At 51.3% G+C, this 16,213-nt stretch overlaps 2 protein-coding genes across 2 annotated transcripts; both read left to right on the top strand.

Annotated features, from left to right (window-relative positions):
• On the top strand, positions 1 to 3,434 carry LOC141474770 (keratin, type I cytoskeletal 19-like). Its single transcript, XM_074162844.1, has 7 exons — positions 1 to 519; positions 874 to 956; positions 1,185 to 1,341; positions 1,428 to 1,589; positions 1,927 to 2,052; positions 2,171 to 2,397; positions 3,350 to 3,434. Exons 1-7 carry the CDS (start codon positions 1 to 3, stop codon positions 3,432 to 3,434), a joined length of 1,359 nt encoding a protein of 452 aa, XP_074018945.1.
• A 7,113-nt stretch (positions 3,435 to 10,547) lies between these two features.
• LOC141474697 (keratin, type I cytoskeletal 19-like) lies at positions 10,548 to 15,481 on the top strand. Its single transcript, XM_074162717.1, has 8 exons — positions 10,548 to 11,132; positions 12,143 to 12,225; positions 12,788 to 12,944; positions 13,190 to 13,351; positions 13,747 to 13,872; positions 13,994 to 14,220; positions 14,538 to 14,680; positions 15,456 to 15,481. Exons 1-8 carry the CDS (start codon positions 10,548 to 10,550, stop codon positions 15,479 to 15,481), a joined length of 1,509 nt encoding a protein of 502 aa, XP_074018818.1.
• Positions 15,482 to 16,213: the final 732 nt, after the last annotated feature.

Raw genomic sequence — 16,213 nt, 5'->3', positions numbered from 1 at the left:
ATGAGCTGTGCCGTCAGGCAGGTCGTCACCACCTGCTCCCAGGGCAGTTCCGCGGCCGGCAGCGGCAGGAAGGTCTCCTCCGCCTCCTCGGGGAGACACGCTGCCTATGACCTGGGTGGTGGAGTCGGCAACTTCTCCGGTGGCAGTTTAAGCGAGGGATTCCTTGGGAAGCAGCTGAGCGCCGGCAGTGCCACCGGTGGGAGCTTTGGAGCTGCCCAGAGGGCTTGTTCCACCCTTGGATTCAGCGGTGGAGGCATCTGTGGTCGGGGCGTTGGCGGCGGCTTCACCAGGGTCAGCGCTGGTTGCGGTGATGGGATCTTGTTCGCTAACAACGAAAAGGCGACGATGCAGAACCTCAACGACCGCCTGGCCTCCTACCTGGAGAAGGTGCGGCTCCTGGAGGGGGACAATGCCGACCTGGAGTGCAAGATCAGGGAGTGGTACGCCAAGGTAGGGCCCAGCTGCGAGCCACGGGACTACAGCTGCTTTCACAAGGAAATCGAAGACCTGCAAAACCAGGTAAATCACTGCTTTTCAAGAAAATTCTAGTATTTCTTTGGGGTTTGCTTTCACGTGTGGACAGACCAGTGTCAAACAGCAGAGGCAATAGGCCTCTGGAGGGGCAGATGAAGCAATAGTTTATACAAAACAGATGGTTTGAGGGAGGAGGACACTGGGTTTACTGTTTCAGCTCCACCAAGCCAGCACACGGGTTTCCCTGGTGTAATGCCACCTCACAGATTAATAATCCCAATGTACGGAATCATTATAAAATAAGTGGGTTGCGTTACCCCAGGGGGATGTTTCCTCCAGGACCTTCTGTAGCCAGAGGAAGCCACAACCTAAATCTCTCTCCTGCTTTTTCTTTTCCAGATCCTGTGTGCGGCCATGGAGACGAACAAAATCCTTCTGAACATCGATAACAACAGGATGACTGCTGATGACTTCAGAGTGAAGTGAGTAGGGTGCCGAGCTGGACGGGGGGGTTCCCATGCTCAGTGGTGAGAGGTGGTGATGGGGAAACCCTAACATGCTGCTTGTCCTGCTGCCGTTGACCATGCTCAGAGCATTGCATGCCTGAGGTGAAAAAGAACTTGATCCTAAATTTTTTCCCCACAAACTCAACTCAAGGGTTACCATGGCTCGCTGACATGCTGACCTTGCTTTGCTGCCTGTGGCTTAAGGTACGAGACTGAATGTGGTCTCCGGCAAAACGTGGACGCGGACATTTGCAACCTGCGCCCTGTCCTGGACCAGCTGGCCAGCTGCAAGACCGACCTGCAGCTCCAGTGCGAGGCTCTGACTGAGGAGATGTGCTGTCTCAAGACCAACCACGAGGAGGTCAGATTGCTCCTGACTCTTAGAGAATTAAGAAGAAAGAAGATGGAGTGTGGATATGACTGATCTGGTGCACGTGTTCTCTGCAGGAAATGAGCTGTCTGAGGAAACAGGCGACCGGAGACGTGAGCGTGGAGGTCAACGCCTGCCCTGGCCCGGACCTGAGGAAGATCCTGGAAGATCTGAGGTGCCAGTATGAAACACTGATGGAGCGCAACCGCAAAGAGACTGAGCAGTGGTACGCCTGCAAGGTACTACACCCCCCCAGAGCTGTCCTTGCTCTGCCTCTTGGGGGAAAAGGGAAAAACGAAAGATTTAAGACACTTACAGGAGATGTTTTAATATGAGCAATTCTGTCACGGATGTGCTCAGCACCTAATCATGCTGCCCACTTTCAGTGCTCTTCCGTTCGCGGCAGAGGGGCCACCGCATGGTGCTACAGGGTCCCGATGGAATAAACAGGGGGGCTTTAGCTTTGGGAATACCCAGGCACAGTGCAGGGGGCGCACACGCAGGGTGGTGAAGCCCCTGCACAACGAGGTGCTGTGGGGGGGGTGAGGAAAGGGGTGCTCTTTTCATACCTCGCAGGTGGAGGAGGTGAACCTGGAGGTAGTCACAAGCAGCCAGGAGATCGAGTCAAGCAACAAACAGGTCACCGAGCTGAGACGTCAGCTGCAGGCCTTGGAGATCAATGTGCAAGCCCAGCTCACCATGGTAGGTGATGCCACTGAGATCCGCACCTCAGCCCCCCCCACAGCTCTGGTTACAGAGTCTGTAAGTGAGGGGCCGAGCTCGCAGCGTGCTCAGGCACCTTTGTGTTCTTCATTCTCAGAAAGAAAACCTGGAATCCTCTCTGGCGGAAACCGAGTGTCGCTACAACAAATACCTGGCGGAGCTACAGAGCCAGATCTCCTGCGTGGAGCAGCGCCTGGCTGAAATACGGGCAGAGATGGAGTGCCAGAACCAGGAATACAAGACCCTCCTGGACGTCAAATGCCGCCTGGAGCAGGAGATCCAGACCTACCACTGCCTGCTGGAGGGCGGCCAGCACGACATCATGTACGCGGGGCACCGGGGGCACTCACACCCCTCTGCTCTCACTCACGGGGACGTGAAAATTCATGACACCAGTGGTAAAAGCAGCGTTGTGGTGAGGAACCAGTACTGACCTGTACCAGGCAGGGCTATTAGCAAACCACGAGGCATTTGAGGATTTGGCTCTGATAAACGTCCAGAGCGCAAGCCAGAGGCCGTGCCCCGTCTTGGGCTAGTGAAGGCGGCCAGGAGTGGCCCCCGGCGCTGTCCCAGCCACTGGGGCAAGCAGCATCGCAGCCCTTCACTGTGAGCCAGGCAAGGTCTTTGGCCAACACTGTCGTTTAACTGAGTTTTATCGGCTTTGCGGCTGCTAGACAGGATCAGGGACTGGCAGGTAAATTGACTGAAGCAGATAAATTATCTAAACATTTTCAGTTTCACACAACAACTTTAATTAAAGTTTTGGGAAATTTAATTTGTATGCAAAGCAGTTGGCTCTTCCCTGCCTCCCATCGCCTGAGATTTTGAAAGAGTGAGGCACGCTGTTAACCTCATAAATGGCTGTGCACACAGAGAACCAGCCTGAGCACCCACTGGCTCCATTAGTCTGGAAAAAGGGGAGTTTCAACGGTGGTGCCCCAAGGTGGGCTCTCCTGTCCCCAGTTAGTTACAGGAGAAATCAGTTCTTGTTCCAAAATGCCCATTGCAGGGGATGAAACAGCACTGACAGAGCCCGTCTCAGAGCCTCAGGTAACCCTGAGGGCTTCACGATGGAAAAGCAGTAGCTGTCAACAGCCAGGCAGGATGGAGGACGTGCTAATTGTTGCCCTTAATGACCCTTGTGGTTGGAAGGGGAAATGGCCAATAGTGAGGGAGGAGACACAGCTAAACCAAGGCAGAGCAGCTTGGGGTCCCGGGGCAGATCTCCACGTGGGGATGTCAGGGCTTTGGTGACCGGCGCTGTCTCCTTCCACAGAGGCCAGGTGGGAAGAGGAGTCCCAACATCTGCTGGAAGAAGCGGTGGGATGAAGGCCAGCCTGTGCCCTCCGTGCCTGCCCTGAGCCTGCCCCCGGGGGGGGGGGGGGACACGGAAAGGTGAGAGGTCCTGAGATGCTGCTTCTTTAGTCCTGCTGTGCCCCTGGAGAGGAGGAGAAAGAGGAGGGGTCTCCAAGCTCATCTGGGTGGTGAAGAGGGGCAGGATGGCGAAGAGGGGCAGGATGGCAGCTGGGGCTGTTGGTGGTAGAGCCTGGGGACTGATTGAGCAGTGACAGGAGATGCAGCTATGGGGCATTTATAAACCTATGCATAGAAAATATATTTGACGCTGGGGGGTTACTAATAGTAAATATGTTTAAATAAGACTTTCAGAGGAACTGGCAGGGGGAGTCAATCAGTCATGAGTCTTTCAACAAGTATATAAAATTAAGCAAGGCAGGGAGGAGAGGGAAAAGAAAGGTCAGGACAAGAGCAAGGGGATGTGAGAGAAAGGCACGGTAGGCAGAAAAAAAACCCCAAAAACTAACACTCCCGGCTCCCCCTTGGCAGGACCCCACAGAGACGAGAGCTCCCCCCCAAGCCCCACTGCACCCCCCCGAGGAGACCTCGCGAAGAACAAACCGTTTGGAAAAAGCAAGGCAAAATTAACCCGACAGTTCTCAGTCCTGCTTACGGCACCAGTGGGAGGGGGCTTTGCAGAAGGGCTGCCCCCTGTCCCCCCCGCTGCCGGCTGTCCCTGTCCTCTGACGCTGCTGGGATCCCACCACCCGGCTTCCCCTGGGCTGAGCTGTTCTGCGGGCACTCGTCTGGCAACCACCAAAGCTTGTCCCTAATAAAACTTTGCTGCTACTGACACAGCCTTTAACCTGAGAAATAAATGCTACAAGTAAATTAATATGCAAGTATTTAAAAAATTGTTATGCGGATAGTTATATTTGTCGTACACCTTTGGTTAGAAATCTGCCTTTCCTCTATATCCACAAAGCAATCCTCACAAGGGAAAAAGAAAAATAAGCAATGTGTCCGTCTGCCGCACCGCTCCTGCTGAACCCAGTGCCTGCAGGAGGGTGATGGAGAGGACGGAGGAAAGGGACTGGTGACGCTACGGGAAGGGACACTTGCTGCCGGAGGAGGATGCATAAACTGAGACCTGAAGTGGAAGGTGAGGAGGAAGGAGATGCTCAGGGAGGATGGACAGTGCAGGGAAGGGGTTTCACGGCAGCCTGACCGACCAGCGTCTGCTGAAAGAGACTTCTGAGCGAAAATCGGGTTTTCATTAAAGTAGGTGTGTGCTAATATAATATAATATAATATAATATAATATAATATAATATAATACAATACATAACACCTTTGAGTTATTATGAATGTGCAGTAATAGGATAAAAGCAAGAACAACAAGTTTTCCCAAATAATCCTGAAGTAGTTATTTTGAAAGCAAAGCTCTGCTGGACCGGACACACCCTTCTGGTGGAGGAAAACAATTCCCAGAGAAAATGCTAAATAAAGAACCTCTAAATGGATTTTTTAAAAAAGGCAAACAGGAAGAACCAGCTGGCAACATGTGGGAAGATAAAAGGGTGAGACAAATTAATATGTGGGAGAGAATGTCTTTAAAAGTCAGATACAATAAACAGCCAGGAAAAAAAAGATGCCGGTATTTTATTACCAGAGAGAAAGGAATTACAAAGGCACTGAGGAACACGACTGAGTTTTGCTGCTTGTGCAAGCACAGGCTCCAGACCCTGCTGTCCCTTCTCACCGGCAGCGGGACCTGACTCGTGTCAGGCTGTGAACGGGGCTCACCACCTTTGCCCCCCATTATGTAGCTCCTTTTCTTTTTCTGCAATGAAATATTGCCCAGGGTTTGATGACTAACCTTATGCAGAGATCTAACATGAGGGTTTCTAACATGAAGACTTCAGGGGATACAATGAGTGTGAATTCGTGTACATTTCTAAAGAAAGAAACGGCTCAGACGTTTCTGGAATGACCACATGGGACAAGCCAAAGCTTCACCGCATTCCTGGCAAAAATCACAGCAAAGATGCGGCGTTTGTTGCTCTGAGCCTTTGCCCTGCAGAAGGGCTGCTCTGCTCCTGTGTCACCTCTGGAGCTCCAAGCCTCCAACCCCAAGCCTCACGCCGTGTCGGTGGCTGCACCGGCACCGGTGGATCCAAGGACCGGGGCTGTCCCCGGGGACGGCTCTCTCCAGCCTCTGCCCAAATCACAGACACCGGTGAGCCCCGCGGCAGTAATTGCTCTAATGAGCTTCCGCACAAGGCTCTGTGTTAAATACTTTCTCTACTAAGTTCTGTATCTCCCATTCCTGCAGCACTAATTACACCGTGCGTTTCGGTACCATTGACCCTGCCTCAGACAGCCCCTCCAGCGTCACCGCACCGAACGCTGCGCAGCCACAGGAAGATGCTCCCTGCCCAGGGAGTTTATAACCTGGACAGCGATGGGAAACAATGACTGTGGAAACAGCATATTGAAGAGACAGGGAAGAGAAGATAAATGAAATGCAGAGGCCGCAGTGCATGGGACGCAGGACCAGGAGTGACCTGGGACATCACCCCCCGCAAACTTCCATCACCTTCCCCGTAGGCAGCCGCTCACACCAGCACAGGGAGCGCAGCTTCTCTGAGCTCCCTCCTTTTCTCTTCTGATGTGCAAATTACAATTATCTCAAAGACAAACAGAGACTTAGGCTGGAGGTACCAGATTAGGAGAGGAAATTAAAATAGCAAGGGTGGGAGCCCCGGGGAGAAGAGGGGGGGTTATCAGCACTCAGGCTGTGAGCAGGGGGTCTCAGCATCCCGACCAGCGGCTGCGGGTGTGATGTGCTGTGATCGCTGTACAGGTACGGTCTCTGTCCCACAGAGAGCGCAGAGACATGGGAATTACACCACCGCCAGAAAAACTCCCTGAGGAGTGAACATACCCGAGGTTTAAGGCATTAGTGAAGAAACAGGGAGAAAACAACTAGTTGTGCAAATTGCCAGTGCTGGAAATCGGCCACGAGCTCAGGGCTGCGCAGCACAAGCAATTACAGCCGATTACAGGCGCTACACGTTTTTAATAGTAGGGCATATTCTGCTGTGAGATATAAGCTATAATCTCTCTATAAAAGTCTGTCTTATAAAGTACACGGACGGGTACAGTCTCGCTCACACCCACAGTAACGATCTCTGGGGCTTGTATTTTTATTTACTGGCTTGTGCAACATTTATAAAAATTATATAGATGAGAAACCTCCTACTATAATCAGCAGGAGATTTCTCAGCTCAGTACATGAATAACATAATTTAAATTGCCACCATGAACCACATATCGGAAGTGTATTGAAATGAAGAGACTTTTTAGTATAAGTATGAAATACAGATAAAAAGAAGACAGTGGGGAGGCTCTGCTGGCCCCCACCTCTGGCTGCTCATCTCCATGGTGCCACCGGGTGGTCTTTGAGCACAGGGAGTCCCCCAGTGCTCCAGTTGTGCTGGTCAGGTTCTGTTCGACCCCCGTGGCTCTGCCAGCAGGGACTGGACAAAAGCCGTGTTCCCCCTCCCTCCCTGGGCTGTCCCTGCAGGAGTGACAGGGCTGCGGGTCCCTCACCCATCACCATTCCCATCCGTCCTACACAAATTCTCCTGCGCTCCTCTTTGCTGTGACAATCAGCCATGCTTCCAGAGATGCCCATGCTGGGAAGTCTGGCTGCACTGGCATCGTCCAGAGGTGCTGGAAGGAAACTAAAACCCTTCTCAAAATGAATCAGGGCAGATTGTGAGCTTCAGCAGAAAGAAACCTCCGTGTTCTGCTGAACTTCTTCATCACTCACAACTGCTCAGAGGTAGCTTGAAGATGTGAACAGTCAGCAAGAATGAACTGAAACAGAGCAATCACCTTGGTCTCTCAGGCGTATTTAAGAGCTAGGATCACGCTGTTACCAAACTCATTGTGATAATTGTTTCTCTTGCCTTACAGGAATTCTGCTAAACACGGGGGTATAAACCAATGAGTCACTACCCAGAAAAAAGTCGTGGTCTGCATTTAAAAGATGGGAGCATGAGGTCTGGAGCTGGCTCAGTATCACATCAAAGAAGCGTTTAATAAGTGATGCCTAATGGCTATTATGCAAATTATTAGTGGTAATTACAAGTGACAAGATAAAATCATCTTCCAGTGTGGTTGCACAAACACCACTGAAGCAATGCTTATGAAAGCAAAGTTCTGTTGAATTAGGCACACCCTCCTTGTAGTTGACACAAGGGAACACTATCAGCTGTGATAAGCAGCGTGAGCAGAGCACGACCAGCCGGGCTGTGGTTCTGCGGAAGGGCTGTGCCACGGGACGTCCGCGGCACCCACGGGACCGGCCTCCGCCGCCCGCAACAGCCCTCGGATACGGGACGTCCTCCGGCTCCTCCTGCGCTGCCCATCGCCCTGTGTCAGAGCTTACACTGATTCCTTCACTCCCAGATCTCTCCTCTTTTCCACAGTGCCCACAAGAGCCAGCAGCGTTTGCAGCGACTCTGTGCTGGGACCACCACTGGCCACGCTGGCCACAGCCCGGCATTGCTGCCTTTGCACGAAACTGGTTCTTTCCTCCTCTCCCCCACTTAGGTTGTAAATGTCCCCATCCTTTTGGGACATTTCTATGTCTTAGGCTTGCACAGTCCTCCCCTACACACAGTTCCGCCCCAAGGCCGCGCTCTGGGCTGCAGGGACGCACGCACCCCCCAACAGTGGAGGAAAAGAAATGAGTTTGGTGGGGAAAAAAGCTGGGACTGATGGATGTTTCAGAACAAGATGGTGGCTCACAGCGGGAGAAAGCGGAGAGCCACATGGCCAGCAAACACCCACACGGCTTGCCTGCCCAGCGGCCAGTCTGGGTGCAGGTCATGGAGCCCGGATGCGGTGGGAAGGAGCAGGGCAGTGCCCAGAGTGGGACCACCATGGCCACACGCTGCCCGCCTGCCCACAACAGCCCAGCGAGGCAAAAATCAAACTGCTTTTAAAATACAGTCTGGTTAGTCAGGGACTGGCTTCTGGATGCATCCCAGTTCCCCAAGACTGGAAAAGGGAAAGGGAAAGGGAGAGGGAGAGGGAGAGGGAGAGGGAGAGGGAGAGGGAAAGGGAAAGGGAAAGGGAAAGGGAAAGGGAAAGGGAAAGGGAAAGGGAAAGGGAAAGGGAAAGGGAAAGGGAAAGGAGCCTCAACCCAGGGCACTGCTCTCTCCAGGTCTCCATTAAGCAACTTCTTCTGAAACCCCACACAGCAGAAGCAAAGCTCCAAGCAATCCAGACATTATATTAATTTCTGTTGGCTCTTACAGCCACACCCTGTCTTCAATTATATTCCTCAAAACGATGGATGAAAGGCAGATTCCCTCCCTACCCTCCTTTTTGCTCATGATTTTCTCTATGGTGTGTCTAGGCTGTGTGGGGAGCGCGGGGATGTGTTTCTGGGGGGAGGATGGACTTGTATTTCAGGCACGGCAGTCCCGGTTAGGAATCTGAGCTCCGACAGACTCCGGCTCTGTCCTTGAGCAAGTTCCTTCTCTGAACCATCCAAATAATGAATATTCAGATGCTGCCAGCCTCGAGTAGGCGTCTTTTTATCACTTCTGATCTAACTAAAGAAATAAACTATCTCACTGGAGAGCAGAGAGTCCTAACCTGTGCTGGTGAGAAGATGAGCACACCTATATATGCTTGGGGACACTCTCCAGCCGTGGTGACAGAAGTCACCTCACTGCACACATAGCCCACCCCCCCACCACGGCACGAGAGGTGTCCGAGGCCCGAGCGCGGGTTTCCTCTGCCCCAGGGGACGGCTGCTCTCGGGGTGCCAAACTCACCGCCAAAGAGCATTTATCACAACCGCTCCTGTAAATATGGACACACTTGAGTCAAAGGTCAGTTGTGAGTAAGAGCTGGTTGGGAATTCCACCCTGTAGGGAAGAGAAGCCTCTGTCCCCTGGAGAGCAGAATATCTTCTCATCACAGCTGTCTGCCGGAGAAAGGGACTCGCGCTGGTGGAGCCAGTTCTCCCAGTGCTCCTCCGGCTACTGCTGGCCTGGCTTTGGAGATGGAGCTCCCACGACCCGCGAGGCTGGGCCAGAGCCTGCTGCTGCTCTGACAAACTCGGCTCAGAAACGGGGAAAGCTTTTCTCCTTCTTATTTTGTGCTCAGCACAATCTCGGTAATGGCAAAGACCTGTGGGATCTCACCTCAGTCCATCGGGGAACTGGATGTATCGCCCGTGGATACTCCCTTTCCTGACAGCTCTTCCTTTATCTGCGATCACCACAAATTGAGGCAGCGTGGACAGCAATTAGAGTAACTGAAAAATGACTTGAAGGAGGTACTTCCTACACTCCAGCTTCCACCCAGCCTGTGTAACAGGGAGACACGGGGGTACGCAGGGACTCCCAGCGTTCAGCTGCCCGATCTCTGCAGACCGAGCACGTTGTCGTCTCATGTTTGCGTGACCAGAGAAAGGTAAGCCACAAACGGGGAACCAAACCCACGGGGGACTGACCTCAGGGATTTAAGAAATCTCGCAGTAAAGCGTGTATTAGTCCGACGGTCTGTCACTGTGCCGGGTGACAGACACCGACACCACGATATCCCTGGCCTTTTCACCACCACAGTCACTATTATTCCCGCTTTTCAGAAGTGAGAATCTATATTAATTTCCCATTTTTGTCCTGTGGACTCTACCAAGCATGTGATAGAAAAATGTTTATTGGACTAAGAATAAAATAAATACAAATTAATAAAAGATAAAAGGCACTTTGATGTTATAAATACCGATGTTTCTTCTTTGTACATAATCTAGGGCAAATTTTTTTCTTGACTTGTTGTAGAGTTTGCATCATACAAAAAAGCTGATGACTCATAAAACATTATTTTACTTTTTGGAATAAGCTGCTGACATGTAAAGTATCTTCCTTGTGAACTGGGATTTCTAGAGGGAAACTGCCTGTGGGCTATTTATTCTTGGCATAAACAGCCAGACTAGCCAGCCCCGTGGGAAGAAGAAACACCCTGTAGGTGACACCCCCTTTGGAAGGTATAAATAGAGATCTGCGGCAGCAGCCACCCCGCAGTCTGATTCCGTATCAAGCTGTGCATCTTGCTTTGGGCTTTGGGTTGGATCTGCAGCTGTCCTCACAATGAGTTGTAGTATTAAGCAGACAACTGGCTCTCTCAGGGGCAGGACCAGCGGTGGCAGCTGTGTTATTGGTGGCGGTGGTGGTGGTGGAGGAGCGCGCATCTCCTCCGTCTCCTCTGGAAGATATACCACATGCGGGATAGGTGGTAGCCGGGGGTTTTCTGGTAGGAGCTACTGTGGTGGCGTGAATTACGGAGGAGGACTGAGCACTGGCAGTTTGGTTGGAGGAAACTATGGAGGTGGCTTAGGAGCCGCTGTCCTCGGAGGATGTTCAGGCATCGGATTCAGCGGTGGCAGTGCTCGCTTTGCCGGTGGCATCGGAGGTGGCCTTGGTATTGGTCTTGGTGGAGGGGTAGTTGGAGGTGGTTTTGCTGGTGATGGCATCCTTCTTTCTGGTGACGAAAAAGTCACCATGCAGAACCTTAACGACCGCCTGGCTTCTTACCTGGACAAGGTGAGGTGCCTGGAACAAGAAAACGCTGACCTGGAGTGCAGGATCAGGGAGTGGTACGCCAAGCAGGGCCCCTTCTGTGAGCCCCGGGACTACAGCTGCTATTACAAAGAAATAGAAGATCTTCAAAACCAGGTAACATCCTTTCCCAGCTGCTTTCTCCCTTGTAAGCTTCTCCCACAGTGCCAGTTCACAACTTAATGCAGTTTCCAGGAGAAATTTCATTGGTGTCAGGTGCTTTCCATAAACAGCCATTAAGAGACCTGCCTGCAAACAGCCCGAGAGCTCCAAGGTAAAACCTCGAGTCTTTGGGGAGTTTCCATCCCTTTTATTCATCAGGTATATTTGAAGGGGAAAATGTTATGTTTATGGAATACATCTGGACTGGCTCCATGGTCTTTCTGAATGAGGTTTGTGCCAAGGTGTTTAAATAGATATATGCCAAAAAGGCAACTAAAAGAGAAATAAATAATGGATCACGTTAATTTGCCTGAATCTATTTTACTCTGTCACCAGTCTTGCAGAACTCCAGCTAAACATTATTTCCTTTTTTTTAAACAAGTTTACTCTTTCATACAGAACTGGGAAATATAGGGCATCTAATTAAAAATCAGAACAAAGAGAGCATTGCCATAACACATTTTGAGTATGCAATTTAAAATTAAAAACATTTGTTTGTAAAGTGTGTTTGGCAAAAATCCTGGGATGTTAATGCACAAAGGAGAGTAAAGTGAAAAGAATCCAGGAAACAGATGGAATGAGACAGGCTTATAATTAAGTCTGGAAACGAAGCTTTTAAATCTCTTATCCGTGAAAGTAAGATTTAGATGTAAAAGGTTGGGTGGATTGTGGCCGCTGCTGGACAACACTAATTACACCTCCCTGACTGTCTGCATCTGATCCATGCATTTTAGCCTTTGAATGCCTTCACTGTGCTTCCCTGAACCCCCGTGACTGCTGCACCCCTCCGCTGCCCCATGCCTGCTGGCTAATATTGAAAATATTAGAGAGAATTAATATATAAATATATATATTAATTGAAAATATAGAGAGAAAGAGGCTGGCTCTGGCAGCCCCGGGCAGAGGGCACGTTTGAGCCCGAGGACACAGGGAAGAGACCTCAGGAGTGAATGTTCTTTTTCCAGATCGTCTGTGCAACCATTGACAACAACAAGATCATTCTGAACATCGACAACAGCAGGATGACAGCCGATGACTTTCGAGTGAAGTGAGTACCCCCCGCCACACGGCTGTCCCCCCCCGTCACCGTGCTCCTGCCTGCAGAGCTGGGGAGAAGGAGCTCCCAGAGGGGTCTCCTGGGGTCCACAGGTCAGGACGGGCTGGAGTCTTTGCAGAAAAGTTCTGTCATCCACTGCCTCCAGAGCTGCCTTAATCCTGGAGGTTGCAGGATGGAAAGTTTGTGGCAACAAGGTATTTTTGGGTGGAGAGCAGAGCTCTTCAGAAAGCAGAAGGGATGCGCAGACAGGGAGCAGCGAGGGCTGGCGTGAGCTGCCCTTCTGGCACCTGGTGTCTGTCCAGGGGGAAGCCTTTGTGTTTCCCTCTTGGAGCACAGAAACGCGGTGAGTGACACCTCTGCCCCGTGAAAAAGCTCCAGAGAAGGCAGGGTGAGTGCAGATTTGAGGGAGCCAGCCTCAGACTGCTTTTCTCAGCACCCTGTGAGGCTCATTAAGAAAATACTGTAAGGAAGATGGATGATCAAATGGAGAAAAAAAGAGCCAAATGGTGGTGTCAGACACTGACTGCTCTCTTTCGTTCTTTCTTGCCCTCAGGTATGAGACGGAGCTGGCCCTGCGCCAGAGCGTGGAGGCTGACATTAACGGCTTACGCCAAGTCCTGGACCAGCTGACGCTCTGCAGGTCTGACCTGGAGGCTCAGCTGGAGTCGCTGAGGGAGGAGCTCTGCTGCCTGAAGAAGAACCATGAGGAGGTACGGTCCTCTCCTGCCCCTCTCGTCTCAAAAGCCTTAATTCATGCAAGATCCATCACCTTCCATGGTCCCCACCCCTGAGGTGCTGGCAGGTAGTTGGTGAGATGGTTCATGTGAAGTCGGGGCTGTGAACCTGGCAGAGAGGGGCTCTGCCGGGGGCTCTGCTCCTCCCTACCAGGGAACTTAGCTCCCTCGGTTTTTTCCTTCTTTTTTAAAAAATGACATGATCGGGGTGGTGTTTCCAGGAAATGAACTGCCTGAGGAAGCAATCGACTGGAGATGTGAGCGTGGAGGTCAACGCCTGCCCTGGCCCAGACCTGAGGAAGATCCTGGAGGAGATGAGGTGCCAGTATGAAACGCTGATTGAACGCAACCGCAAAGAAGTTGAGGATTGGTACGAGTGCAAGGTGGGTGAATTCATGCAGTTCCAACTTCCCTGGCCAACACCACAGTTCCACAGTGATTTATTACACATTAAACCCACACAACCAGCATTTAGCATTGCTTTAAACTGACCAAGTGGCAGAGGGGATACTAACCCTCCGCATCCTTTCATGGGGTGACGGGAATTGCTGCGTGTTAGTGAGACTTGAGGCAGGAGCTCTTTACGCAGCAGTGAGCAGTGAGAGGAACCGGACTATTGGAAGAGCAAGAGGAACGAGGAACACGGTTTACACTCCATTAGCATGAGAGACGTCACCCCAACCTTTCTCATTTCATGTTTTTTGGGAGCTTCTCTGCCCTTTCCTTAACCTGACATACATGAAACATTCCCTGAACATCTTTATCCTGGATTTTTCAGATTGAGGAGGTGAATCGGGAAGTTATTACAAGCGGTCAGGAGGTAGAGACGTGCAACAATCAAGTCACGGAACTGAGACGCCAATTGCAAGCCCTGGAAATCGATCTCCAGGCTCAGCTCAGCCAGGTGGGTGGGAGCTGCGGCAAAGCTCCGCTCGCTCGAGGTTGTGCTCTGGTGTGAGGATTCGTAGCTTAAATGCAGTGTTTCTCACGCCTGTATTGGCATCGTGCCGCGTGTCACTCCTCAGAGGGACAACCTGGAGTCCTCGCTGGCTGAGACAGAGTGTCGCTACAACAACCACCTTGCCGAGCTGCAGACGCAGATCACCTGCGTGGAGCAGCAGCTGGGCGACCTGCGGGCGGAGATGGAGTGCCAGAACCAGGAGTACAAGATCCTGCTGGACGTCAAGTGCCGCCTGGAGCAGGAGATCCACACGTACCGCTGCCTGCTGGAGGGTGGCCAGCAGGACCTCATGTAAGTAGGCTTGGGACGCACCCAACGATACCATAAAATACCTGTGCCTCGGCTATTTTAACATAAAAGCAAGGTGAGCGATAGGTGGAGGCCCTGCATAGCTCCCTCACCCTCACTGTCCTATTCGAGCTGCCTCCTAATCAATGGTGACGATCTGCTTCCCTGCCCTCTGCCAGCCATTGCCACAAGCAGAAAGGTCACTGCAATATTTTCTGCCACTTTTTGTGAAAAATGAAACCAGATTGAGACAATGAACCAAGTAGTTCTAGTTTGTTTGTCATTTTCTTCACTAAAACGTTATTTTCCTGTCCCTTCAGTCAGCAAGGAGGAATTGGTCAGTCGTCGGGTCTAGGAGGAGTTGCAAGAACAAGTGGAATAGGAGGAGGAGGTATCATTAGAACAAGCCACACTTACACTTCATCTTCCCAGATGCCGTCCTGTGCAGCTGCGGAGATACAAGGTAAGACTCCAGCACTCCATTTCCACTGTCTGTTCTAGTGCAACAAGGACAAGAAGCAACAAAGACCTTTCCCACCCAGTTTACAGGTGCCATTGGAAACTTTTATTGGGAAGCTGCTGGGAAATACAGGATGGGAGGCTACAGAGGAGTGGCTGCAAGTGCTCCCAGGGATCTGTGACTCTGCTGGGAAGCAGGAGAATTGCAAAAGGGCAGGAGGGGGAAGAGGGACAGAAAGGAGAAGGAGAGAGTCAGCAGGCAGGGAAGCCTCGAGGAACATGGGGAAAGGACTGACATGAAATCTGGGACAAAGGAAAGAGCAGGAGAAAGCAGAGTGCCCAGAAATCAGGAAAAAAAAAGGAGGAATTGTGGGATTACTGGCAGAAAACTCCCAGTACTATTTCAGGAGGGAACTTCCAGCCAAACTGAAAAAGAAAGAGATAAATATGGTGACAGTTGGTGCAGGAGGATGAGTGTGAGCGGGGGCGTTGCTCTGGCAGGGACCCTGGTGCGATTCCCCATCCAGTCGCTGCCGGTGCAACGGCTGCAGCTTCCACCATTTGGTGTTTTTATGTAAAAGGGCAAACCATGCTCAAGCCAGCTACAGCTCCTGTCTGCCGGACTGGCAGGCGACCATCAGACCTCTCCAGGAAGGGACAGTATTTATCTGAAATTCTAATTGAATTGGCTTGTGAAATGATCACACGTATGGAATGAGAGTATGGGAAAGAATCTATTTTTGCTATCAACAAAGTAACGTCTCCTTTGATCCCCCCAGTGCCTTGCAGAAGGATTTGTGATTAAGCAGAGAAACGAGAATACCCAACAAGAGAAGCCTGAAGCAGAGCCATGGATGAAGAGAGAGAATATTTACTGTATGCCTCTGCAGAGAGCAGGGAGCATGCTCTTCTGTGTTACTCAGCAATGCTAAGCCATGTGTCAGAGGGATAAGCAGAGCGTTGGGCCACATTCTGCTTTATTTTGCTACTTGCTTTTTCTGGTCTGTATTGCTGCGTGCGCCCAACCAGCGTGACTATTGCTGGGGTTGGCCGGCAGTAGGATCACTGATGTACCTGCTGGTGAAAAATTGTCTCTAATAAAACTTCGCTTCTGCCTGATGCAATCAAGAAACCTGTGTCTGGAAACTGAGTTCCTTTAGAAAAGCAGGTGCTGACCCGAGCACAAGGGGCGGCTAAACTGGCCAGGATCATACTCCACTGGGAACAAAGCTGCTTGGCCAGTGGGCGCCAGAGAACAGCCTCGCTGACTCTGCGGGTCTTGCCCACCTGTCGAAGCCCATAGCACATGTTGCCTGTTCCATACCATCCCCCATGATGTACACAGCCAGCCTGACCAGGCAGATGTGTATGTGCTTCCCACAGAACATTGTGCTTAAACACAGTTTTAGAAAAATTTTGAAGATCTGTGATGGAACATCTGGAGACAGATTGTCTCGGCCCCACTCTAGTGCTGACACACCTGGGCTGTGCCCTCGCACACCTCATCATCCAGCCTGGGCACTCTGGTTAGCTTGAA

The sequence above is a fragment of the Numenius arquata genome, chromosome 23, assembly GCF_964106895.1.
Source record: "Numenius arquata chromosome 23, bNumArq3.hap1.1, whole genome shotgun sequence".
In the NCBI taxonomy this organism is placed as follows: Eukaryota; Metazoa; Chordata; class Aves; order Charadriiformes; family Scolopacidae; genus Numenius; species Numenius arquata.
The sequence above is the reverse complement of the archived record's forward strand: the minus strand, read 5'-3'. Positions and strand labels throughout refer to the sequence as shown.

Coding starts and splice junctions, on each gene's coding strand:
- LOC141474770 (XM_074162844.1), top strand. CDS start 1: ATGAGCTGTGCCGTCAGGCAGGTCGTCACCACCTGCTCCCAGGGCAGT. Junction 520..873: donor TCGAAGACCTGCAAAACCAG/GTAAATCACTGC, acceptor TTTCTTTTCCAG/ATCCTGTGTGCGGCCATGGA. Junction 1,342..1,427: donor TCAAGACCAACCACGAGGAG/GTCAGATTGCTC, acceptor TGTTCTCTGCAG/GAAATGAGCTGTCTGAGGAA.
- LOC141474697 (XM_074162717.1), top strand. CDS start 10,548: ATGAGTTGTAGTATTAAGCAGACAACTGGCTCTCTCAGGGGCAGGACC. Junction 12,945..13,189: donor TGAAGAAGAACCATGAGGAG/GTACGGTCCTCT, acceptor TGGTGTTTCCAG/GAAATGAACTGCCTGAGGAA. Junction 13,352..13,746: donor AGGATTGGTACGAGTGCAAG/GTGGGTGAATTC, acceptor TGGATTTTTCAG/ATTGAGGAGGTGAATCGGGA.